Source organism: Rhinolophus sinicus, linkage group LG09 (genome assembly GCF_036562045.2).
Source record: "Rhinolophus sinicus isolate RSC01 linkage group LG09, ASM3656204v1, whole genome shotgun sequence".
Taxonomy (NCBI): domain Eukaryota; kingdom Metazoa; phylum Chordata; class Mammalia; order Chiroptera; family Rhinolophidae; genus Rhinolophus; species Rhinolophus sinicus.
Genome location: NC_133758.1, coordinates 111,797,868 through 111,823,154, shown reverse-complemented (window position 1 = coordinate 111,823,154; position 25,287 = coordinate 111,797,868). Strand labels below are relative to the sequence as shown.

At 36.9% G+C, this 25,287-nt stretch overlaps 1 protein-coding gene across 8 annotated transcripts in view; it reads left to right on the top strand.

The window, feature by feature from the left end:
• The window catches only part of IMMP2L (inner mitochondrial membrane peptidase subunit 2), a 538,968-nt gene that overhangs the window by 155,631 nt on the left and 358,050 nt on the right, over positions 1 to 25,287 (top strand). The window contains exon 5 of one of the 8 annotated variants that reach the window (XM_074341016.1): positions 6,290 to 6,359. The exons of 6 other annotated variants lie outside the window; for them this stretch is intronic. In XM_074341016.1, the coding sequence (XP_074197117.1) occupies positions 6,290 to 6,344 (55 nt within the window). In that variant the 3' untranslated portion in view covers positions 6,345 to 6,359. Of the gene's footprint in view, positions 1 to 118; positions 159 to 6,289; positions 6,360 to 25,287 lie in introns of those variants that run through there. One more of the 8 variants, XM_074341021.1, reaches the window with a different exon arrangement.

The window sequence follows — 25,287 nt, the reverse complement described above, 5'->3', positions numbered from 1 at the left end:
TAGGTCAGTGAGGCTTTTTGTCTGACTAAATACATACTTTTGAAATAGAAAAAGATATTCATTCATTCATTCATTCATTCATTATGTTTGCTTCATATTTTCTATTTCTCTTCACCAGAATATAGGTGACAGGTGCCCAGCACGGTGTCCTTATACATAGTAGGTTCACAATAAATATTTGTTAAGTCTTTTTAAATTAAATTTATTGGGGTGACATTGGTTAATACGATTATATAGTTTTAAGTGTACAGTTCTATAATACATCATCTGTATATTACATTTTGTGTTCACCACCCAAAGTCAAGTCTTCTTCTGTCCCCATATATTTGACCCCCTTTACCCTCTTCAACCTTCCTCCAACTGCCTTCCCATCTGGGAGCCACCATACTGCTGTCTACGTGAATTTTTTATTCGTTAGTTTGTTGCTTTTTTACATCCCACATATGTGTGAAATCATATGGTTTTTGACTTTCCCCATCTGACTTGTTTCACTTAGCATGATACTCTCAAGATCCATCCACGTTGTCGCAAATGGCAGTAGTTCTTCTTTTCTTATGGCTGAGTAGAATGCCAGGCTCTTTGGCACAATAGAGAACACATTGGACTTCTAGCACAGTTTTAAAGTCTTTTAAAAAATCTTTGGAAGATCTGTGAGATTTATTGGGTATTAGAATTATCGTGGAGAGGTTAAATTATGCTAAAGGTCACATAACCAATTAGTGGAAAAGTTACTACTGGAATCCCATCCTGGATTCTCCTGCTACATTGAATTCATGACTCCAGGATGTACCTTTAGAAAAATTCTAAAATGTACTGAATGTTTTAAGTGAAAAACTTAAATTGAAGTAGAACATGCAAACAGAAATGTGTACACATCAGAAGAGTACAGCTTAGTGAACTCTCCCAAGGTGTTGTGCATGTAACCTCCACAGACCAAGATAAAGAATGGTATGTCCCTCATGCCCCCTTCTTGTTGTTACCTCACCCAGATGGTTTTTATGTCCGTAGGTTAGTTTTGCCTGTTTTTAAAAGTGTCTATAAATTGCATTATATGCTATGTGCTCTTTTGTGTCTGACTTTATACTCACCATCACGTAGATGAGGTTCATCGCTGCTATGTGGAGAGGAAGTACAGTTTTATGGCCGTGTCGTATTCCTTTGTAAGATTCGTCCACTATTTGTATTTCACTGTACTGTTAATAGACATTTGGGTAGTCTCCAGGGTTTTGACTACATATATTGCTTGAATTTTCCTGTGCATGTATGAATTTCTCCTGGATATCAAGCTGGGAGTGGAATTGCTGGGGCATAGGTTTTGTGTATGTTTAGTTCTAGGAGATACAGCTAAAGAGTTTTCTAAAGTGGTTGTATTATATTCTATATCTTAGATTATGGTGAACATTAAGGATGTGTTTCTGATGAAACAGGGATCATATTGGTTGAAAGTATGCAGTTTTATTTTTTAAGAAATCTAAATAGTATATAATTCATGTTTTAAAACAACTAAAGAATGTCTTTTATACTTTTCTGTTTGTCACAACTTTTCCATTCAATGTAGGAAAAAGTTGAATGGATAAATATTTTATCTTGCAGCAGTTATCTTGACATATAAAGAGTTTTATAACAGAACTTAAAAAAGAATGAATGTTCAGAGAATATATTGAAATTGCTATAGATGTACTTGATGCTCAGTAGTAATGATTTTTTTCCCTATGCATATTACAAAAATACATTTGGACTTGAAATCAGAAACAGTTTTTTCAGAGTTTTGTTCATTAGACATTTCAGTTTTTCTGTCTCTTCTTTACCTTTAGTAGAGTTTCATGGTTACGTTTAACATGTCACAATGAACTGTGCCCACAGTATCCTGTGTACAGAACGGTAGTATCTGTGATCAGCATAGGTCTAATATCTCTTTGGCAACTATAGTTACCTTATAATCCCAAGTTAGCACTTTGGGGAGTATATGCCGGTCTCACCACATATTTTAAAACATAGGCATCTTTATTTAATACGCTTGTTTTAATGCTATTTCAACCTCAATTGCATTAAGTGTAGTGGTTGGAAAATATTTTGATGTATTGAAGGAGGCTAATTATTCAATTTTCACCAAATTCCTTTACTATGCAAAGCTATGTCCAGAAGAAAAAGCGGAGTTGAAGTTTTTAAATGAGATAGAGGAAAGCAAATATCACTAGTTTTCATATCTTTGTCTCATGTTCAATTATATTGAATGCTTTTATCTAGCTGCGAGTAGTGGTTCTTTTGACCACTTTACTTGTGGTTCTTTGAACTATTAGTTCTGAGACTTTGAGTGAACCCTCTACTTCACTGGGTCTTATAATAGTTTCCTTACCTGTTAAATGAGGTGTGGGCCTAAGCTGGTTACTTCTAGGCCTCATTTCTGGGTATATGTTCTATACATTAGTACATTAATGTAGGTATTCGATGTATATTTAATAAAATCTTGCTTAGGTAGGACTCTCTGGGTTTTCTTTCTTCTTTCTTGCAAGTGGGAAGAAATATTTTGGAGAGAGAATAACTGTCCTCCCCTTTCAGAGCTTCATAACTAGTGCTAAATGAACCAGGGAGGAGAGAGTTCTGCTGAATCATGGCATTGAACTTGGTGTTCTAAGCATTATATTTTCTGATGAATGGTGTCTCGGGAGACTTCTGTAGATGATACATTCTGACATCCAGTGACCTTTTAAACTAATATTTCCATTATATAATTCTGTTTCCTGGAGGTAATAGCATTAGTTTGTACTGAGGTAGATAATGATTTTGTTAGCAATTTCCTTTGTGGTAAGTGTTTTTACAGTAATTTAGTTTGAAGAAAGAATCGTTTGTACAAATAAAATCCAGAGGAACTCACCTGTAGTATACTGTGATCAAGAAAAAAGGTAGCCATTGACTTCTGGAGCAATATTCTTGAGATTCAGAGTAAATATAACACTAACTGAATTAATTTGGGGAGAGTTTGTTGCCAGCTACACATCTTTCTTAACACATGCACACATAGAGAGTATTGTGGCAAAGGGACAAGAATGTGGGATCAGACCTATTGCTAATTCCCTAGTTAGTAAAAATATGATAAACCTGGGTTTCTTTACCCATAAAGCAATAATACTTCACAAGAGTGTATCATAAGTATCGATGCAAGGATCACCAGCAGCACACATTACCGACCCTTGCATACAGTGGTGCTCCAAAACTATCAGCATTTTTTCTTTCCTAAACAACTTGTAAGTTATCAAAGACAATTGAAGTTCTGTTTAGTTGACATTTACTGTTAACTCTTTTTACTAAACAAATTGATTACTCGGAATACCTACTCCCTGCTGTCCAGTAAATTGATGACAATTTACTGTAGCTAGAATGACAAGTACGGGGGAGGACAGCTGAACTTTAAATTTAGCGTTTCGTTTTTATCTAAAGCATTGACAGTCATAGGTAAACAAGAATGTGCTAAGAAGAAGGAAGTGGCATTTGTTTCCTTCCACAGTTTGCTTTTATTCTTCAACCAGCAAAACATCCACATACGTTCCTGTGGACTCTCATCTGCTGAACTAATCTAACTGCTGCCCAGAGGCCATCGTCTGTGTCACTGTGTGTTTGCCTGGGCCACCTTCTCTGCACCATGGCCGAGGTCTTGCCTCCTCCACGATGTGCTTTTCCTCTGCTTCTGCTCCTGGCTTCTGCCTTTCTCTCACCTTGTTCTCTGTCTCACCTACTTGCCACTTAGCACAGCTGCTTTGAATTGTAATACATCCCTTAATGTGTGTCTGAACCCTCCAACGGACTATGTTCAGGGCGGTCTTCTTGTTTCTCTGTGTCTCTGGTGAACCGTATAGAGTCCCTTACGTGGCAGATTTTTAGTGAGTGTTTCTTGATGCTGTTGCTACTTCGACTCCTGCTGATATTGTTAAAAAAGAATGAAAACCTGTGTGGCACTTGGTTTTGCTATTTCTCTGATCACCTTGGATAACTAAGACTCTCTAGGTTTGACTAATTTGAGGTCAGACTTGGTTCTTTCTGCTGAATGGTTGATTTATTCCCATCTGTTTATCTATCTGTTCATCAATCCAAATAATTTATTTAATGCCTTCAGGTAGATAGTGCAAAGCATGTGGTAGGAGCCATGGAAAATAGGAAATAAAATAAATTAAGCGGGGATGAGTATGCTAATTACCATTATTGGCTCTTCCTAAGTCATTGTTTTCTATCTTCAAATAACTTCAAAAGACTGGCACATCTTTTGAATCTTATGAATAAACATAAATTATTTATGTTTCTAAGTTAAAATAAACTATTTAGTAGAATGTACTAATTTTTACAATTCCTTGCTTTAGAAAAAAACAAAACAATACACCATGACATTTTCAATTAACTGACCACTGTGGATCTTTTTTGCGTTAGTTACAATTTCAATCCTAATATAAACAATCTTACTGAACCAAGAAAGTACTGCAGAATTTCTGAAGGCTGAATATTCAAACTTAAATAATAGCAGTGTAGGCTTGCTTTTAAATAACTTGACTAAATGTAAAGATGCAGTTGAACTATTAAGATTAAACATATGTGATCCTCACTAATCTATTTTTGGCACCATTCTCGTTTATTTGGTTTACTTCATCAAAGCTGTGTCTGTTGGGCCACTTTACCTGACCCACTATAAATGACATAAAAAGATAAAGGAATCCACTTCTGAGAAAGACAATTTGATCAATTATGCAAACATGAATTTGCTTTATATAAAGTTAGTTTAATGTTGACCTTAAAAATTCTCATCACAGGAAAAAAATTCTGTAACTATGTATAATGACAGATGTCAGCTAGACTTACTGTGATCATTTCACAATATATAAAAATACTGAATCATTACGTTATACACCTGAAACTAATATAATGTGTGTCAATTATACTTAATTAAAAAAAAAGTAGAATTAGTTTAATGGAAGGGTCTGATACAAACTTTAAAATAAGTATGCTTCATTCTCATAAGTGAATAAATCACTTTCACTGAAATAGAGCAAGAAATTATGTAACAAAATAGGAAGAACTAAATGTGAACGGATGGGTGTAAAAACAACCAATTAGAAATTATGGAATTGAAAACGCTGTCATTGAAAGTAAAACATCACCATAGACAAGATGAACTCTAGAAAACTCACTGTTAGAATGTTTTAACTGGAAGATATTATTGGGAAATTCATCCCCCGATCAAAGATAGATAACAAATAGAAAAGTATATAAATATTGTTGAGACTGAAAGATAGGTTGAAAAGTCCCATCATAACTAAAAGTACCTAAAACACTTGAACACATACTATCTTAATTTCCTTATCCCTTATTCACTTTAAAAATAACTTCTTAAAATGAAATTATACAGGTATACAGGGCACTAGTCTTGACATAAAAATTCAAAATCAGCTAAGTATATGTTGAATTAAATAGAATAGTACCTCTTTACCCTGTTTTAGCCAATCACACTTCTCACCCCATGGGCAACCATTATCTATGCTGTGTGTATCATTTCAGGTAATATATATGTAGGAATATGTAATTTTCTGATTCTTTTATAAGAAAAATCAAATGTTCATATTATTACAGACCTTTAGAAATTCACAATTAAAAGTCTGTCACTGTAATTATATATGAGTATGTGTAGAATAGATGATTAGAGATAGAAATAAAATATGCACGTTTTTAATTTTGATAGGTACTGGCAACGTTGCCCTCCAATAAAGTTGTGCCCTGTTACATTCCCACAAATATAGAGAATGACAGTTTCCCCAAACTCTCACAAACACTGGATATTAAGCTATCAGATTTTGTAATTTCGTGGCAAGATAATTTTGATTTTTGTATTTCTTAATTTATTAGTGATATCAAACATCTTCTCAAGTTCTTATGCTGATTTCTATTTCTTCTGTTAACTGAATGTTGGTACCGTTTACCTCTTTTTTACCTTTCATCTGTTATATGTGCTGTAAATGTTTTTTCCCTGTTCATTTGCCGTTTAGCTTTGTTGTATTTCCACTCTATTGACATTTTACCTTTTCATGTTGCCCAGTTGAGTTTTCAGAACTCTTCTGACTTATAATATAGGTACTTGGCACTCATCCTCAGATCTGTTCTTACATAAAGATATGCATCATTTCATCAAATATGGGTTTCAATAGTTAAGAAAGCCATAAAAAAGAGGAGGTGACGGGGGCTGAAACCCAGCTCTAGTTTGTCTGTTTTCAGTAAGAGGCCGTTTCTGTCTCCCCTGCTTCCTGCCCAGTGTTAAAGCTCGGGTTCCAGACCAGCGATTGTTAATAAGCATGAACCTCTGCTGAGCTCCTGGGATCCGCCTCCAACCCACTCCTGCCACAGGGTTAGAGGCCAGTGGAAGCTGCTGCTCAGAACTCTCTGCGGGGTGATTGACAGTATAAGAGCGATGTGACTGAAGAAAGAACAGGTGTGTCTCAAAACATTTGTTACCTGGCCAATCTTGCCTGAAATAACCTACTTTTCTCTTTCTGATTTTCTGTGTTCGGAGACACGATAGAAAAAGTGAAGGAAATGGAATAACAGTGAAGGATAAAAAAAGATACATTTAATAGTGTTATAAAAGGCCACATTTAAGAATCCAGCACAGGGAGTTCAAGTTCCAGACGCTTTTTTGCACTGTCAGAACCTGGTAGAAAAACAGTGAGAGGCTCCGTCATACCCGGGCACTGCCTTTCTGTAGTTACGCGTGGATGGCACACCATGTTATACAAATCAATTTTTGTTATTCTGAACACGTTTATGAGGCAATATTTTAGTTTATGTATTTTTATTCTTTCAATTTCATTGATAGAAATGTTTAAGGCTATGGATTTTCCTCTGATCAGAGCTTTAAAAATATTATATGCAGTGTTTGCATTATTATTTTTAAAAGAGTGTTTTTTAGTTTTAGTTTGTATGTACCCTTTTACCTAAAAGTTGTTTGAAAAGGTTTTTAAAGTTTCCAGGTAGAAGAGCCTTTTACAAAATTGCTTACATAATTTCCAGTTTTATTTCATTGTGATCAGAGAGTGTTGCTTATAATATTTCTAGTTGATAGAATTTACTATTTTCTTTTGTAACCTAATATATGATCAATTTTTGTGATGTTCAGTACACATATAATAGAGAGGAATTTTTCTATTTTCAGGGTTTAAAGTTTAACACATATTCAAAGCATCTATATTACTATATATTTTGGGTTTAAGTTTAGGGTTTTAGTTTTGAATTTGTGTTTCATCTACCTAACTGCTGGTTTGTGGATATTTAATTCAGCTTTGAGTTTTTATGTTACAGTTTTCTTCTGTTTTGTCAGTTTTGTGGAGCGGGAATGGACTTTTCATCAGCTAAATTACTTAGGTTCTTATTTTCAATTTTCTTTTCATAGTAGTTATTTTATTTGGTTTTGGTTTTTCAGTGAGTTGACATGGTTATGACATTCCTAGTTCAAGACCACCCTCTCCTGTCCTTGTAGGCGAAGTACGGTTCCTTTACTGGATACCACTGGCTTCTGCATAGTCACGTGTCCTTTGATTTGTAAATGTTCTTTCGTTTCCTGAGATTCTAACATCCCTCTTGCTTCTTTACCCGTCTGTCTATACTTTCCAAGGATGCCTTTTAACTCTCTGCTGCCTCCACCGTGAGACCTTTGTGAGCTTGCCTGGTCATGTATGGGACCCCATGTGCCTTTTCAAGGCCTTTGTCCATTGTCAGTGCTCATACCTAACTGTGGACTTTCCCGTATTCTCACATACAGGGTCACTGTCTCTTTCCAGCAGTGCTTCTAAATCCCCGTCAGCACCCCTCTCCTTTCTTTCGGTCTAATTCCTCCTGAGCTGCTCTCGGTCCCGTGAAGGCTGTGGCAGGAACACTACGCAGAGTTTGCTGGGCTTTCATATGTATGTTTGTACTTACGAGTAATTTGACATTGAAATGTTTCTGTCCTCTAGTTACATTGAGGTTATGAGTTTGCGTAGTTTTATTTCTTCTTCTTGTTCCTTCCCCCTTTCCCCCCCAGGAGATGTTGGGACTTTGAGATTTACGTCACTGCCACTGCTTTGGCTATCCAGCATCTTCTCTATCTGTTGATATGACCCACCATCCCGTAGCAACCTAATTTTGCTTTTTATGAAATTGAAATCTTGAATATACATGAAAGCTTTCCCAAAGATGAGAAGGTATTTTGAATTATTAGATTTATAGCTCATAGGCTTTATCAGACATATAGTTATAAGGTTAGAAAACAAGCAGATTCCGAGCTCTTACTAAGGTGAAAATCAATGGCCTTTTGTCTTTCTGTTATTAACGCGTAGAGTCCCTGATGTGTTTTGTGAGGCTAAATAATAAAAGGACAATCTTTTTAAGTGTGATGCCTTATTGACTGCTGTCTTTTTGCTAAGATTGTCTGATGCAACTCTGTGTGTTTATTAAGTCCAAGGGCATGTTGAAGTTTCATGTGGAATGGCTACATGGGGATTTGCTGAAGCAATTACTCTGCTGTTTAATGACAAGTGATTATCTACCTCGCTTCCTAAGCTCTACACCTCTCTCCTGCCCGTCAGTGTTATGAGCACCCCACACAGTGGCGTGCCCATTTATCCTGCTACGGCATCCAGCCGCTACCTACTCCCAGACATAGCACACCTTTCATTTATATACCCAACTCCAAGCCTTGCTTCACGGGGCGTGTAGAATCTAAAGCCATACTTTTTTGAATGGTTCATTTTTTGTGTTCTTCAGACTTTGTAATGCTGTTGTGACCTGTGGCCTCTGAAATAATTCTTGTACCAGTAAGGAGCAAGGAGGGACTAGTGCTTTCTTACTGGGAGAACTGAGTAATTATGTAAATGCATTTCTAATTATCATTCTGTGGGTACCCATTCTTTTCTAGCCGCATTGGATTTCATTGTAACACATCATAATTGCAGCAATATTGTTTAAGTTACTTTTCCTGAATTATATCAATTTTGAAGCATCTTTAATATTCCTTTGTAATCGGTAGCTGAGTTGAAAAGAACCCCAGCTGTGTTTACAATTTTCAAAATAACTTTCAAGAGCTTATCGGAGAGTACTCTGAGAGAACTGTTCCAATGGTGCTCTTTTTAAAAAGTCACACAAGTTCTCTGAGTGAGATTGGGTCATTGTACTTTCATTAGTTCTATTGTGAGTGACAGGTCATGAAGTGGCTTACTACAGTTATCTGTTATGTTCTCCTGCTTAGCGACGAAAAGATGGAAATGTATGGGCAGTTCCTGTGCTTCATAATGCTTTATTCCCATATTTATTTTCATATATACAGCTGCTATATTTACTGCCCCTCCCCAAATAGGTGATCACGTGGGTAATGAACCCCCATTTCCACTCTGAAATCGGGATCTTTTTCATACATAGAAATCAGGACAGGTCAGCATTTCCCATATTATATGGTCCATGTTTCTCTGCTTCCATTTCTGAGCTCAAGCAATTTGTAGCTCTCTCCGTCTACTTCTGCATTTATTTGGGTGAAATAGAGGATTTGATGATTGCATTTAAATGATCAAGATCCCCAAAGATTGCTTTCTAGCTTCTAATTTTCCTGTGAAAACAGTTAAAAATGGTTTTCTCTTTTATTCAGAAACAGTGCATTGGTGAGCTAAAATTTGCCATATTTATTTAGCTCTTGTTTATTCATATATCATATATTTGTTCTGCACCAGATGCCATGAAAGATTTGGTGTAGTCTTCTAGGGTTTAATGAGATAGATGGATAAATGAACAGCCAAGTACAATGCCTGTAGGAACAGTGGTAGTAACGCATGTAGCAGAAGAGAGGAGACATGGCAATAAAGTCACAGAAATTATTTCTGGACTGTGACACGTTAAGGTAAGCTACAGCATGCTTCATATTGAAGTTGACTGAAAACTCAGATAAAGCGGGTTAAGTGAGTGATTTTATTTAAATAATATTTTCTCTTACATACACGTTAAGAATGATCATTTTTACGTACTCTTTTGTGTATTATGTTTTCTGATGAGTTTAAGAGATGTCTACTTTTTTTAAAAAAAACCATGATATACAAAGTGTTATAACAAAATCTGCAAGCCCAAAGGTATAAAGTAGGCTGCTGTACAGATGTCTTGTTGTACAGATGTCCATATGTCTTATAAATGGCTATAAAAGGCTGTCATTTACATAATTATTGAAATTAAAGTGTTTGGGTGACACATCTCTAATTTTAGCTAAGTGATGAAATCACACTATTTTGTATATAACTTTCGGCTATTGAATAAGCAAATGTTTATAGGCAATTCTCTTTTAAAGCTCAATGTCGAGACTTCCTAATTCCTAAATTCTACAATGTGAGATAATTTTTGGTAGATGTTTTTATGTTCTTTGTTTCTATATAAGTCATACATTACATATTCATATACATTTCTAAATACTCAAATTATTTCTTTTTGTTTTCCAAAATTTATTTAAATTGAATTTGGTAACTGAATTGAATACGCTGTTTCTCTCTGCCTACTGCCACTACGTCCAAGTAAAGTTTTTGTTGGTTCATACGTAAATATCATGTAAAATGATCTGTACTTTCAAATTTGTGATAGTGAAATGAAGTTATAAATTATAGAAAGTGAAATATACATTTAAAAGTATAACTTAATGTTAGTGGTTAATATACATTTAAAACTATAACTGAATGACCAGGTTAATGTCATAATCTTCATTCTTTTCCAGACAGTACTTGCATCTGTAAAGAGATCTCTTAAGAGGAGAAAACTCTAAAGTACAAAATAAATTAAAAGACAGAAAATGATACCTGCTGCAGTCACAAATTGTGTGACTTTTTTTTGAGTCATCCTTAGGGCTACCTAAAAGTTTGAAACAATGATAAATCTCATAACAATTGTGCTTACTCAACAAAGAACTATGCTAGTGAATAAAATTGTAAGGGTTTGGGGTTGGGAATAGATGATTTCAAACCATGTTCATAATAAATCCCAGAACATTCTTTTTAAATAGAATAAGAAATACACCTCAACAAGATGAAGTTTGAACTCTGACGTCATAATAAATCCATAGTGTTTACCATTAGTCAGTAATTTAGGAGGATTGAAGCATTGCAAATGTAACAATTCTGGTGTGAGGGACCACATTTGTAAACCTTTCTAGATCAGTTTATTTCATAAGGCAATATCTGTAGTTGTCTGTGTCTAATTTAATACTATTTACATTGCTGTATTTAATGTTAAATTAACTATTTTAAATATCCACACTAGTTCTCTCCCCACATGTGCAACATAATAGTAATCCTTCTCATTTTCAACTCTCTGTGAATATTATTACTATACCTAATTAATTTCAGTTTTAAGTAGAGCAATTTGGGATCAGACATTTGAAAACAAACACTTAAAATGTTCATACTTATAGAAAATAATAAAAACATTCTCCTACATAATTATGACCACCTTTGCACATCTACTCAAATTAACAGTGGTTCTGTAATGTCATCTAATATTTGGTCCAAATTGTCTCCAAAAATATCTTTTATAGTTTTTAACTTTTTTTTTTTTTTTTTTTTGCATCACGACCAGAGTTCCCAAAGCTGTTATGCCTTATACATGTTCTTGAATAAAATCCTGGGCTTTCTGTTTTGTGGCTGTGACTGTAATAAAGAGTAGTGGCTTTTTCCCAGTGAGTATTCTTTCTTTGTTAAAAAAAAATAAGTTTGAGTATTTCTTACAAAATGATAGTGGCAAATAGTACTGAAGCCCTTGATTTGTCCCCATTGTTGATCCAAATGGAATTAACTCCAATTGGAGGAAGTGATATTGTCCTGGTCCTTTTTTTGTTCTCTCTTCTCCCAATTTCACTCTCATCCACTTACTCTGTACCCTTTGATGTCTGCTGTTCCATATTCACAAAGTAGGAACGTTGATGGGGAGTAAAGGATTTCTAAGAGGATTTCTGAACCCAGCAGTGTAAGAGACAACTGAAAATGGAGTCATCTTGGAATTTCACTTCTGGAGGGAGATTACATGTTCACAACTTTGGAATTATTATACCTTGGATGTCTAAATGAAGATATATTTTAATTCTAGTCTTTGGTTTTCATTATTTTTTTTTTATTTTTTTTTAAATTAAAGTTTATTGGGTGACAAGGGTTAGTAATATTACATAGATTTAAAGTGTACAGTTCTGTAATACATCATCTGTATATCACATTGTGTGTTCACCACACAGAGTCAGTTCTCCTTCCATCACCATATATCTGACCCTGTTTACCCTCTTCTACCACACCCTTCCCCCCTTACCCTCTGGTAACCTCTAAACTATTGTCTGTGTCCATGAGTTTTTGTTTCTTTATTTGTTTGTCTTGTTCCTTTGTTGCTTTGAGTTTCATATCCTGCATATCAGTGAAATCATATCGTTCTCGACTTTTTCTGTGTGATTTATTTCAGCTTAGCATAATAATCTCAAGATCCATCCGTGTTGTCACAAATGGCACTAATTCATCTTTTCTTATGGCAGAATAGTATTCCATTGTGTATATATACCACAGAAATTTAAAAAAAATTATCAACTGTTAAGCATTTTTTTTTGCAGTCTCACTTTACATATGGATAATTTATATTCCAAATGTAAGTGTGATGATGGACTAATTGCTTTCAAAATCTTTATCATATATGAAAACTCTATTCAGTATAATTTTCTTCACATCTTTATAAACCTGAAAGTAATAGGAAATGAGGAGAGAAAAAATTTACTCTGGTTTTGGGAGATATTATGAAATGTAACATTAAAAAAAATACTGTACATAATTTAAGCATAGCCTGCTTTACCATATATGACTTCAAAACATAATACATTATGAATAACACTGTTATAGCCCAGGTGTAGGCAAAACTACATTATTGTTTAGATTAAAATTCTAGTAGATTATTACTACAGTAAAATCATAAGGGTTCAACCTCTCTAATAAAGAAATGGCAGTGAATCAAATGTGAAATGCCATTTTGATCCACTGCATTAACAATGCTGAAAAATAGTATCTAATACATGCAGGGGTTCAAGGGAATAGAAGTTGTGTCTTCATGATGGGAATGTAAAATTCTTCAATTTTTTTCAAGGCAATTAGTAGATATGTATAATAGAAAGACAACAAACAATCCAATAAACTCATAGATACAGACAACAGTGTGGTGGTTACCAGAGGGGAAGAAGGATGGGGTTGATCGAAGATCAAGGGAGTGAAATATATGGTGATGGAAGGAGAGTCTGCATGAAGCACACAATGGAGTACACAGATGTTGTACTGCAAAGTTGTACACCTGAAATTTATCTAATGTTATTAGCCAGTGTTACCCCAGTAGACTTAATTCGCAAAAAAGATAAAAAAATATGTATGTCCTTTGGTTTAGTAATTCTACATCAAGGAATTTCTCTTAAGGAAATAACCAGAGAACTATACGAATAATTACAGGAAGTGTTTTTATTACAGAAGGATTTATAATACTAAAACCTTTTTTAAAACCTAAGCACATAAGTAATACAATGATTAAAAATATTTTGATAGATCCATATGATTATCACAGCATTCATGTAGATATTACAGTTTGCAATTTGCTGATATGATGAAATACCTATAAAAATAACATTAAAAGAGTCGAATAGACTTTTCTTTATTTTGCTAGGCTTCACATTTGTATTTTTAAAAATATCTAGTTCCATAGAATGTTGAAACAAAATATGCCAAAATATTCACAAATTTTCTTATAATTTAAAGATAACTTTTAAAAAATGGTCCCTTTTTATATGTTTTTTGAATCTTTCAAAGTTTCTAGTATTAACAGGTGTTATTTTAAAAGTAAAATACGTGTATCTATCTATATTTAAAAAGCTGTCATAATTAACTCAAAGAATATATATTTATAACAATGTATATAAATTATTTTGTGACTAAAATCTCAGATTATCTTTTTTTCTGTGTATTAAACTATTGTTGGATTTCATGCTAGTATAATAAAATAATATTCACTAAATATTGCATTCGCTATGGGATGGCATTTGCAAAACTCATAAATTTAGAGAACAGTTATGTCAGTGAATTGAAATTAATGAAATGACATCCCACACAGGCACCCTAATTTGCATATTGATTTCAGTTAATGTTTTTATGGATGTAACAGACTTATCTTAGTCATATTTGATAAAAAAGGAAAAAAGAGGTTGTGCATTAACCAGATGTTAAGCAGTTGTTCTAGTGCATTCACAGTATTCCAAAAAGCATCCTTGAAGTGTTACTCGAGGTTTTGGCTCCTTGAGTTTTGGTTCATTTACCTTTTATTGCTTTGTTAAAAAATAAAAACAAATTAGTAAGTAGGGAGATAGTTGTTGATATTGAATATTTATTTTTAACTATTGAAATTTAATTTTCTCTTTTGAATTCGACATTTTCATTTAAAGAAATTACATTTAAATTAAAAATTATATTACACATGACTTTAAATGGATTGGGTTATTGGGATCCTGCTGTTAAAAATATTCATTGCCTTGCTTTCTTCTTCCCTTTCTTCCTTCCTTCCTTCTTCCCTCCCTCCTTTCCTCCTTCTGTTCCTTCCTTCTTTTCGTCACCCCCAGTGGCTTTCTTTTTCTGTTGGCTTGCCTCAACTGAATTTAAGGAACCTCTTATGAATTATGGTCTGTAGGTGGTTTTACCGCTTTTCTGGGTATTTCCTCAATAGCAGTCTCTCTATTGTGGTCAATTTTGCTAAATGAAATTTTTTATCATCCATGTTTTCAAATTTATTTGTATGCACAATAGACTTTTCTTCTATCTTAGTCTTTGTTTCATCTCTCCTGCTCTCATTTGTTGATTATTTCTCACTTGTTATTTTTTATTATTATGTTTTGGGGCTTCTATTTACCTTACTTCCCACCTCAGTTTTTAAAAATTCAGTTGACCAGTAGTTTGTCTATTTTGTTGACTGTTTCAAAGAACCAGATTTTTGATTTATTCTAGTTCTTTTTGTTCTTATTGCTTCCTTCTGCTTTTGTTTTACTTTGATCATTTTTAGCTTTTTGAATTGAATATTTAAATCACATTTTTTCTTTTAAAAATGTTATATAAGTATTTAATGCTATGGAGTCTTCTGAGAAGTGCTTTTGTTGTGACTATAAATATTAATTAATAGTTTGTTTTTAAAATTTAATATGTAAAGGTCTTTTTTCCTTTTACATTATTTTTAATTTTTTTCTTTTTTTGGTTGTTGCATTGTGATCTGAGAATGCTATTAGTGTACTTGTATAGTAGTATTAATAGACCATAATATAGGATTGTATTAATTTCCTAATATTAGTCTATTTCTAATTTTTGGAATCAGTTTCTGCTGCTACCCAGACTTCTTTTTTGGCATTTGAAGATTTGTCCCTCTTAGTTTCACATTTGGCTGTATAACTCCAAATTCTTTTGTTATACTTTCTGTCTCAGCATTTAATTGATTTGGAGCAGAAAGTGGCTGATGATTCCATCTGCACAATCCGTTATAATATTATGCTGAAGTTATGCTTGTGTTATATTCAGTTTCAGGGTATCTTCATGATGTGAATTAAAATTCTGCATCTAAGCAGTCATGGGGTCACTTTGACCTCAATAAATATTTATTGAGAATCTATTATCTGTCACATACTATTCCAGTGGATCAGGCATAAAAGAATTTCTGGGACAGCCTTTTATTCATTAGTAATTGCTCAGTAGATATCTAGTCCTATAGTTGTGTGTCTGTGTCCAGGACTAATTACGCAGGCAGAATGACAATTTGGAAGTTGTTATCTTACATTCCTACAGGGATATCTCTTGGCATTGTTTTCTCTCACAGAAATTATAAAGGTTCAAAAATGAAAGAAAGTGCTTGAAGTACTGTGAGTGAAGTATACTGCTTATTATGCTCTGGGTTTTAACATACTTTAGGTTTTAACGTAGGTATTTTAGGTTTAAGGATTTGTATCATGACAGCTCAAGGTATTTTAAGGTCAGTTACTTCGTCACCAAGGCAAATATGACAGTAAAATTGTAGAAGTTTTTACAGAAGCTTTGAAAAAGCATGCTGAAATTTTCTATACACATCACTATATAGTGTTAACACCTTTTAATTAAATAAACTACTATAGTGTGTCGCTTCACTCTTGGACTTTGAAGAGTAAGTCTGTTAAGAGAATACTTAAATTGAAACCTCATTCCGGTGTTTATATTCAAGGATTTCTGAATTTAGGGACTTGGGGCATATTTGCATAGAACTCCAATCTTTGGATTTAGGACTACAGGTTTGATTTGCAGTGTTTTTAAGGACTTATTTATTTATTTTTTTATCACTCTCAGGATGTATTGCAAACACCTGAGAAGCTCAACTTCAAAGATAACTAATTTAAGGAAAAAAAAAAAAAAGATTTTTGTAGTTTGTTTTCCCAGTTGAGAATATTTGCAGTTAATTTAAGACATTGAGTACATTTTCTCAAATCAGAGATCTGAGCAGTTGTGAGCTTCTAAGGAGCACTTGGAATGGATGAAAAACATTCTTTATAATTACTGTCATCCATTTAATCAGCGTGAAATGATTAAATCATGTAAGGAAGCAGGATTTTGATTAAAATCCTCTTCTTTCAATAATGGTTGTAATCTGCGGACACTGAGCCGGTTGGGTGCTGACAAACTCACAGAATGGACAGGTGCCCCATTTGGTACGATGGGGAGGCCAGCGAGGGCAGCTGGGTCGAAAGGCCAGCAGGACTGTGACTTCTCCATCAGTAAACTTCTGGATTCATGAGGAGTGTCCTGGGATTCCTGGCTCTTGGCTGTTGTTTATTCTGGGAGGGGGCAGGCCTGGAGAATAGCGTATCACAGTTCATACACATTTTGGTGGCCATGTTTTCTTACAGGCAGAATGGAATTGTGTACCATCTCATCCCCACTTGTAGTTATATATTCTTTTGTCGAGCAGATATTTCTCAAAAGTCTCATGTGTTCCAAATACGTGTGCCTGGCACCATGAAAGGCATGAATAAGGTTGCTTCTTCTTAAGGGCTGGTCTTGGGGACAATCAGATATATCAGATTGGTGTATTGTGAGAAACTTGGTAGTTCGCTGATGACATTCTGTCTTACTCTGCTTTATCCACCTCCTACCCCAATGCATTCCCACCAGACAATGAGTCCTTCTTAGGTTGGCCGTACTGTGAATGTTTTACTGTTCTGGAAATACCATTTGGGACATACTGAAGAAGTCTCTACTATGTATGTGATATGTAACATATTGGGGTAGAAGGACGTTCCTCTTGTGTAGAGCTGGCGTTTCGTGCTCAGGAGGACTTTCCCTGTGGTCTCTAAGCCATAAAACGTCAGGGGCATGACTTGATAGTGCTGGACAGTTAGTTGTCTGGACGCTGTGAGGGTGAAAAAGTCGCTCAGCATGTTGCCGAGTGTGACACGATCACAAACGATTTCTCCCTCACCAAGTCCCGCAGGGGGAAGCTTGCCCTCAGCCTCGCCCCTGCACCCGTAATCTGGTCGCTTCTCCTCCGACTGTCAGATCCTAGAGTGGTCTCACGTTAAGCCACATGGTGATTTCCTGACTACTGTGATCGCGTGATAGGACTATTACCTTCTTTTGTGATTACAATGTGTGGACTACTTTTAAGATCATGGTAACAAAGATTGTCCATGTCCATGGCTGACCTCTGGCTAGTTAGCGGGCTAATCTTACAGTTACTTGGTGAAATCTGGCTATTACCGAATCTTGTGAAGAATAGACAATATATTTGCTCATTAATTGGTTTGGAAGTGCTGTTATTTCCACATGTGAAAGATAAATAACACCAGCTGTTTAATAGTCCTAATTTAGCAACTACAATAGTTTTAAAAGAATCCATTAATGAAGAAATCTTTCCGAATTATGCCATAGTTATTTAGTCTTGAAGTGGTTTGGAAAGGTATTGTCTTAGAAAAGCACTGCCTTCCAAGTTTGCCTGTAGTAGAACTAGAAAGCCCACCTCTGGTTTCATCTGAGCCACACGAGTGCTTTGCAATGAATTTCTCGAGTCTGTTTAGTCATGTCGGGGTCTGCTGGAGGCTGCACCTGGTCTGAGCCTTAGTAATGACTGTGATAACTTCAGTGGTAAAATCTTCTAACGGGGACTGGCTGTCCACCTATCTCCTTGCCTGCTTCCTTCAGCATCTGTATGTACCTGCTATCTGCTACCACCAGACTTCATTGCCTACCCTGGCACTCAATCTCGAATTACACGGACAGTTGAGATTCTCAAAGGCCCTTTCCTGGCACCTGTGGCCTCCTTCACACATTCATTTTTAGATTCTGGCCTTAATTGGAAAACATAACTGCAAAATCCTAAGCCAATGTAGTCTCCTTCTCCAGTCCTCCATGGCTTGCATAAGTGTAGCATTTAAGGAATACATTATAAATAAATGTTTATATTCCATTAATATTTATTGAACATACTTGTTGAATTTTATAATTTTTAAAATTTCCAAATTTAAGAGTTAAATAAAATCCCGTACACATACTCTTTGTTAAGAATGTTTGCCTTTAATTTTTAGACCTTTGAATATTTTATTGTGAGATTATTCCTGTCTCTGATTCATTATTATTATTATGTCCTCAAAATGCTGAATATCTAGGGACTAGATATTCAGTGATAAATTGAGTGATAAACCTCAATTTCCAGGGAGTCATGGAATTTCTTTGCCTCTATGATATTGGATTTTAACATAGAAATCTTGCATTGAGCCCGGTGACATTCAGCTTGGCTAAATCTTTGTTTCTACATTGGGTCTGAATAACGATGCGATCTGTAGATCAGAGTGGCTTCAGGTGTTGTTAAACTCTATATTATAGGTGTCTCTTAGATGAAATGAGGTAGGCTGGAGGGGAACTTGACTCTCCCACAGCCACTGAACCTCTCAGAGCCACGTTTCATGCCTGTGTAGAGGGGCTCATAACACCCCTCTCTGCAGGGTTGTGGTGAGAATCCAAGGCGATAATACATGTGAGGTCCTTTAGAAATGCCCCTGAATAATTGCTGTAAATATGAGAATGTAATTTTTCTTACTCGAACATGTAAGTGTATGAGACAATACATATTATCAGATATTCATTTCTTTATTTTCCCTTTCTCCCATCTACTTTTAAAACAAAATTGCTTATTTTCACTACTCATTTGTGAAGGAATGTGTGTTAAGTTGACGTCCCTGGGAGCTTGAGATTTCTGAGCTGTAGCCCTTCACACTGGAGTCCTAAAGAATAATCACAAGGACCACTGCTCGCGTGGTGTAATTTTATTCGCTGCTGAAGAGTTCGCCATTTTCCTTTTTTCCCTGTGTAGTCCTCCCTATACGATACATTTAGATCACAACAAATTTTGTTTTCTTAGCTCTTACCACAGTGAAATATATACTGTTTTTCAGCCACTGTAAGTGCCATACCTTCTTTTTGTCAATGCATCTTCCACTCGGGGTGGCTGGCTTGTTCTTTGAGTACATCCAACACATCCTCTCTTTATGTTTCTTCTGCCTTTGCTTAGTCCATGCTCCCGCTTGCAGTGCTTTTCCACTCTTAAGATACTTTCCTACCTTTACGGCCTGGTGTAGTCCTATCTCGTCCATGAAGTCTGTCCAGACCACTGTAGCCAGAGGGGTTGTTCTGTTCCTTATAATCTTAGATAATGATTATCTCTAACACTCATCTTTCCATTAGTTGAGAGATTGGGAAGACTTTTTTTTTTTATCCTTCTGAAAGGCTTTTTTTCCTCCTGAAAGGTTTCTCCTGAAATCTTTTCTTATGTGTTATTTCCCCAATTTGACTTAGTATCGTTTATCACGGTGGCCTAGATGGAGTGAAGAAGGTGCCAGTTTAGATTGGTTTAGATTAAACGGGCTGGGGTGTCATGACTTTGGGGGAGTAAACTGCACTGTACACAAAAATAATCTGACAGCTTCCCCCCCCCCCCCGGAAATAGGCATGTAAATTTTTAAGAAATCCAAAAGCCTCAGAAATAGTTGTAAAAATCGAAGTCATTTCTTTTTAGAAATGCATTATTTCCAGAATCCCACTGAAAAAAATCAAAATTGATCTTTGTTATTGGAAATGAAAAGCAGTATTTATGTGTGAGTGATGACAACGGTGAAAGGGCTAGTTTATTAAAAAAGATTGTTAGAGATTGGGTCGCCCTGGTCAGAATGGAGGAGTGGGCAGATCTTGTCTTTTACCTTTGCCACTTCATCTTTCAGGGACTGTCTTTCTTTTCATCACCTCTTTTTACTTCCCTTCTCTAAGCATTTATCGCTTGTTTGTTGTGTGCCAGTTCTGTGCTATGTGCAATGAACACAAGCATGAATAATAATTGTTCCTGCCATCAAGGGTCTCACAGGCTCCTGGAGGAGTCAGATAAATTTTTAGCAAAATATCCTGAGTACTGTAATGCAGTGTAAGTGTGATGGTAAGGAAACACCCATGTTCTATTTCCTCTCACCTGCCAAGGCTGGTTCCCTATTTCCCGCCTAGTTCTTTGGACCTCCTTCTGCCCAACTGCCCAAATTTCCCACAGCAAGAATTTAATAGAAATTTTGTGAAAAACTATCGATGGCAATTGAAAAGGGCCTCTTTTTGGTTGGCTATATGAAATGGACTGTGATATCATCCCAAATGACTGCCCTTTATTATGATAGAAAAAAGTCAGTGTTAGTCTGGGGGAAGGTGACCTTGGAAACAATGAGAACCGATCCTTAATTTTTCTGTGGGTGGGATTATCCACTATGCTTTAAAAATACTTTCCTCTTAGTTTGCTTTCGGCAATTTCTGTTTCTTCTGGTTAATCCGTATAAGGAAATGTGACCGAGTTGAAATGATAACCTAAACAGAACATTATTGAGGTAGATTTTCTGTAAGGCAATTATAAAAAACTATACAAATAAAAAATAGACTATAATCTTTTCAATTACATTCCATAGGTCTCCATCTTTTGTTTAGAAAAATCTACAGGATAATTTTATTTGCTTAATCTCAGTCAAGACATATGGTGATTTAAGTGGACATTGAAAGCATATTAACAGTTTTCAGTCGGGGTTTAACTGGCAGATTGATTGGAAGCCGGGGAGCTTACATACGGGAGGAGGGGACAGCCAGCCTTTGGTAGACGATGACGACAGGACTTGGGGGATTGGGTCAGTTGGTTGCACTTTTAGTTCTGTTTTTTCTCACTCAAATAGCTTTCTAACTGATCTGCCATCCCCCCAGTCTTACCCACTTTTAATCAGTCCTCCACTCCTGGCAGTTATCTTTGTAGAATGCGAATCTGATCTCACAAGCTACTGCAGAAAGCCCTGAAGCATCAGCTGATCAGCTGTAGGACAGAGATAGCATCGTCCTTTGCTCACGTAACCTTTCCAGCTTTTTCTGTAGTTTAACCCCCGCCCCACCTCTCACTTGCTGTCTTCCAACCGTATCACATCCTGCCACTTTCCCACGTGTTATCATGTCTGCACACACTGTTTTCGTGGAACTCCTTTTTCCTGTGATCTGGCCGAACTCTAGTTTTCTCCCCACAGACACCTGTTTTGCTGAAGCCTTCCGTGACTCTTCCTGCCGGTCGTGGTGCCCTCGCGTCTGTACCGGGCACCCTCACCTAGTTCTTAATGATTAAATTGTATTTTGTTTCTTTCCTCTGAATCTATTTTCCAACTAGAGTAAGAACTCCTGCAGTTGATTTTACACGTGTAACTCCAGCATTTGACACAATGTCAGGTACAATAAACACAGTAGATTCTTACCGAATATGAAGAAAGCTAAGATTAGAGTGAAAAACGGCATTTTGAGTGCTTCTGTGATATTTGGTTTTCTTTACAGTTCTAATTGATACCACTTAACTTTGTAAATGGTCAAGACAGTACGAAACTGATGTGACACTGGCTTCTGGTTTGGTGCCAGTCAGTGCTGTTGTCTCTGAGCCCCACACCTGCCCGTCTCCACTCAACTGCCCACACACACCTGCGAACTGCGTAGGCCGGACGCCCCTGCCAGCACATGTCCTGTCAGGCACAGGGGAGGAAGGCCATGGTGGAAGAATGGAAGGTGGGGGGAAGGAGGAAGCTATTTATTTCCCTTTATGGGAACGTGCACTTCAGCCCACAGCAAGAGTAGGGGCGACTGAGGGTGACTGCAGCTGGCTTGGGGTTCAGCGGCCCTGGGGGTGGTCTCAGGAGCATCACCACCTGGGCTGTCTGAGCAGGGGCAGCGCAGTCCCAGGGGCCACTGTGGCCTTGTGTCTACGGGCTCAGCAGCGGTTGGAGGCATGTGGGCCGCAGCCCAGCGTGGTAGTGCCCTGGCGTTGATTTGCCACCCTGTTTTTGTTTTACGTCTCCACTTATGCCCCTCTCCCTTTTACTCTTCAGACGCCTCCCACATTTGTATAATTAATTTCCTGTCTTAACTTTCCTATGCTTGAAATAGGTAGAGTAGCCTTGGCTTTCCTGAGTGGACCATAACCAGGAGTGGTCTCAGACACCAGGTTACAGAGGTGAGGATTTGGGATGGGTTATCTGAGATGACTGAGTCTGAGCCCGGTAGGATCCACTGCCCATGGAAAACTGCCCTGGAGGGCAGGGGCGGCTTAGTTACTTCAACTACCAGCTTTCTTATTGCAAAGGCAGCGTTCACTCAGGTCAAAGCTTTGGGGAATCAAAGGGACGTTGTACTCGACTGTGACAGTGAGAATGATGACTGTTAAGGCTCTCAGGTGGGTCGGCTGGTTTTGACCGCATAGAAGGATTTTAGAGAGCAGATGCTGAGTTCAGCTCAAGGTGGTCAGAGAAACAGAGAGCCCCATGATGGCCCTCAAGATTGTCCTGTTGTTTATTGTTGCAGTGCTGGTGCAGCTGAAAATCAGACCCCAAATTTGACCCTGAAAAATGGAGAATCACAGTTTAAGTCGAGTTCACAATCTTCCAAGCTTTCTTATGTGAAAGAGAAGAACTTACTGGACAGACATGGAATCATGAGAATTGCAATGAATACGCTTATGTGAATTCTGATGCATATGAGAACTTTGAAGCTCACTTTTCTCTGTGCCTGATTTGCAAGTCCCCATGTGCTGTACCCGGGAAACAGCTCCTCCTCCTGCCTCTGATGAGATTTACTTTCTCCATCTTGAAGACCTTGTAATGGCCTTGGCCTTGCTAAGGGAAAAAATGTAGGGAGATAGGCATGTTGGAGAGGACGTAGCATGTGTGACCCACACATACTTCCCTCACTGAGACATTTGGGAGTGCATTGGTGAAAGGAACACTAATATCCTAGAGAAATTCTCGGGTGGCTGTGTTCTGATGGCCTTGGAATGTGGCGTTAAGTGAGACTGATGAAATGGGCTCTCATTTCAATGGCATCACGGAAACCTGGAGTGACAAGGCTGAGTGACTAGGTGTTACTGCCAGAGGCAAGGTGGGTGCTGGTACAAGAGTGGTCAGAAGAGTCAGGGTGACAGTGAGGATCTCGTGACCCCAATGTTGTCATCATTGCTGGTGGCAAAATCATCATTGAAGTACAGCCTTTGGGGGTACGGAAACATTTTGGATGTGTGAGCAGACACCTGATTTCATTCCCCACCACAGATATCGTGGTGGCCTGTCACTGAGTTTCTAGAACTGAGCCCGTTCACTAGCCCAGAGCCCTTAGCTGCAGAGGGAGAGCTTGGTCCCTTTGGTGTAAGCCATTGCAATTGCTACAAGTCTGTACTGAAAAACCTGCCTCTAAGTTCTCCCCTGCGGGATCTCAGGCGTTTACCAGAGTGACTGTATGTGGTGGAAAGGGAAGCTCTCAGCTCTTCTAAGTATTACTAAGTGAGGCTCTTCGTTGACGATGATCGTTTGGGGGACCCGAATCACTGCCTTTGCTGTTGGTCACAATGAGACCTTATGGCGACCGGACGATGAATCCCCTCCCTCCGTCCTTCCCTCCCTGGAGCCCACCTCGCTGCCTGTGTATCCACCTTGTCACCATCCTCCAGTTATTGAATGCTGACTTTGCTGAAATGCTTGCTGATTAGAGCTTCCATGAACTTCTTGAGAAATTCAAGAATAGTGGTTTCATCCCATTCTCGTGTTACTGACCTTCCCAGCTCATGCAAAAGGAGAATGGGCCTTGGAAATGATGATGTTTTACTGTAAATTTCATCAGGTTGCAATTCCAATTGCACCTACTGTTCCAGAGGTGATCTTGTCAGTAGAGCCAATCATCCTAGTGTCTGATACTTGGCACACAGCCATTGATTTTGCAAATCCTTTTCCCCCGATGATCAGTTAGCCAGGATTACAAGAATACGCTGCCATTCACCTGGCAGAGAAAGCTGTAAACTTTACTGTAGGACGACGTGAAATCTGTCTGTCCTAATCGAGTACATCTTGAAGTTATTTTTGGAATGTCTAAGTAAGGACAGTTTTATACTTCTCTCTCATTATTAGTGTATAATTTTGAACTAAAGGACATTTCTTAGAACCAATAATGGGTGGGGAAATAAGGTGTTAATTAGTGCTTAAAGCAATATTTATTTGATTGGCTTTAGCTAGGATGATTGTTCTCCCAGAATTAAAAAAAAAAAAAAAAAAGAAGCAAAACGAAACAAAACCAAAATTCTAATGCAAAACGTAATGATAAGCTCCAGAATTTCTCGTCTCCTTACCTTTCCCTCACCTTACTTTTAGAGTAAAATCAGAGTTGCCTGATGGTTTTTGGTGCCGTGGACTCCTTTGCAGTCTGGTGAAGTCTTGTGGATCCAGAATGCTTTTAGATTGTGTAGGATTATAAAAGAAATCAATTCAATTGAAACATAGTTATCAAAATCTTCACTATAGTAACATTTGTATAATAATAATAAGATGTAGCATTATTTCTAATAAGTACAGTAATTTTGGAGTTAGTGATGAGCGTAACAGTACTGTATAGTATCTGTGGTTTCTCTTGGTAACAGGTACTGTTAATACTGCCATTTATTGTCTGCATTCTTAATTGAGGGAAATTTAAACATTGAGTTAGATGTTAATGAAAATAAACACTTAATCTCTTTTCCATTTAAATAGAGGGGCCATCCCCTGCTGAATTCTCTATTGAACCCTTTGGTAGATGAGGGGTACATGAACCCCACTTAAAAAGCCTCTGCTCCAAATAGATTTATTAATAGAACACAATCACCCTGGAAAATGAATATGTATTG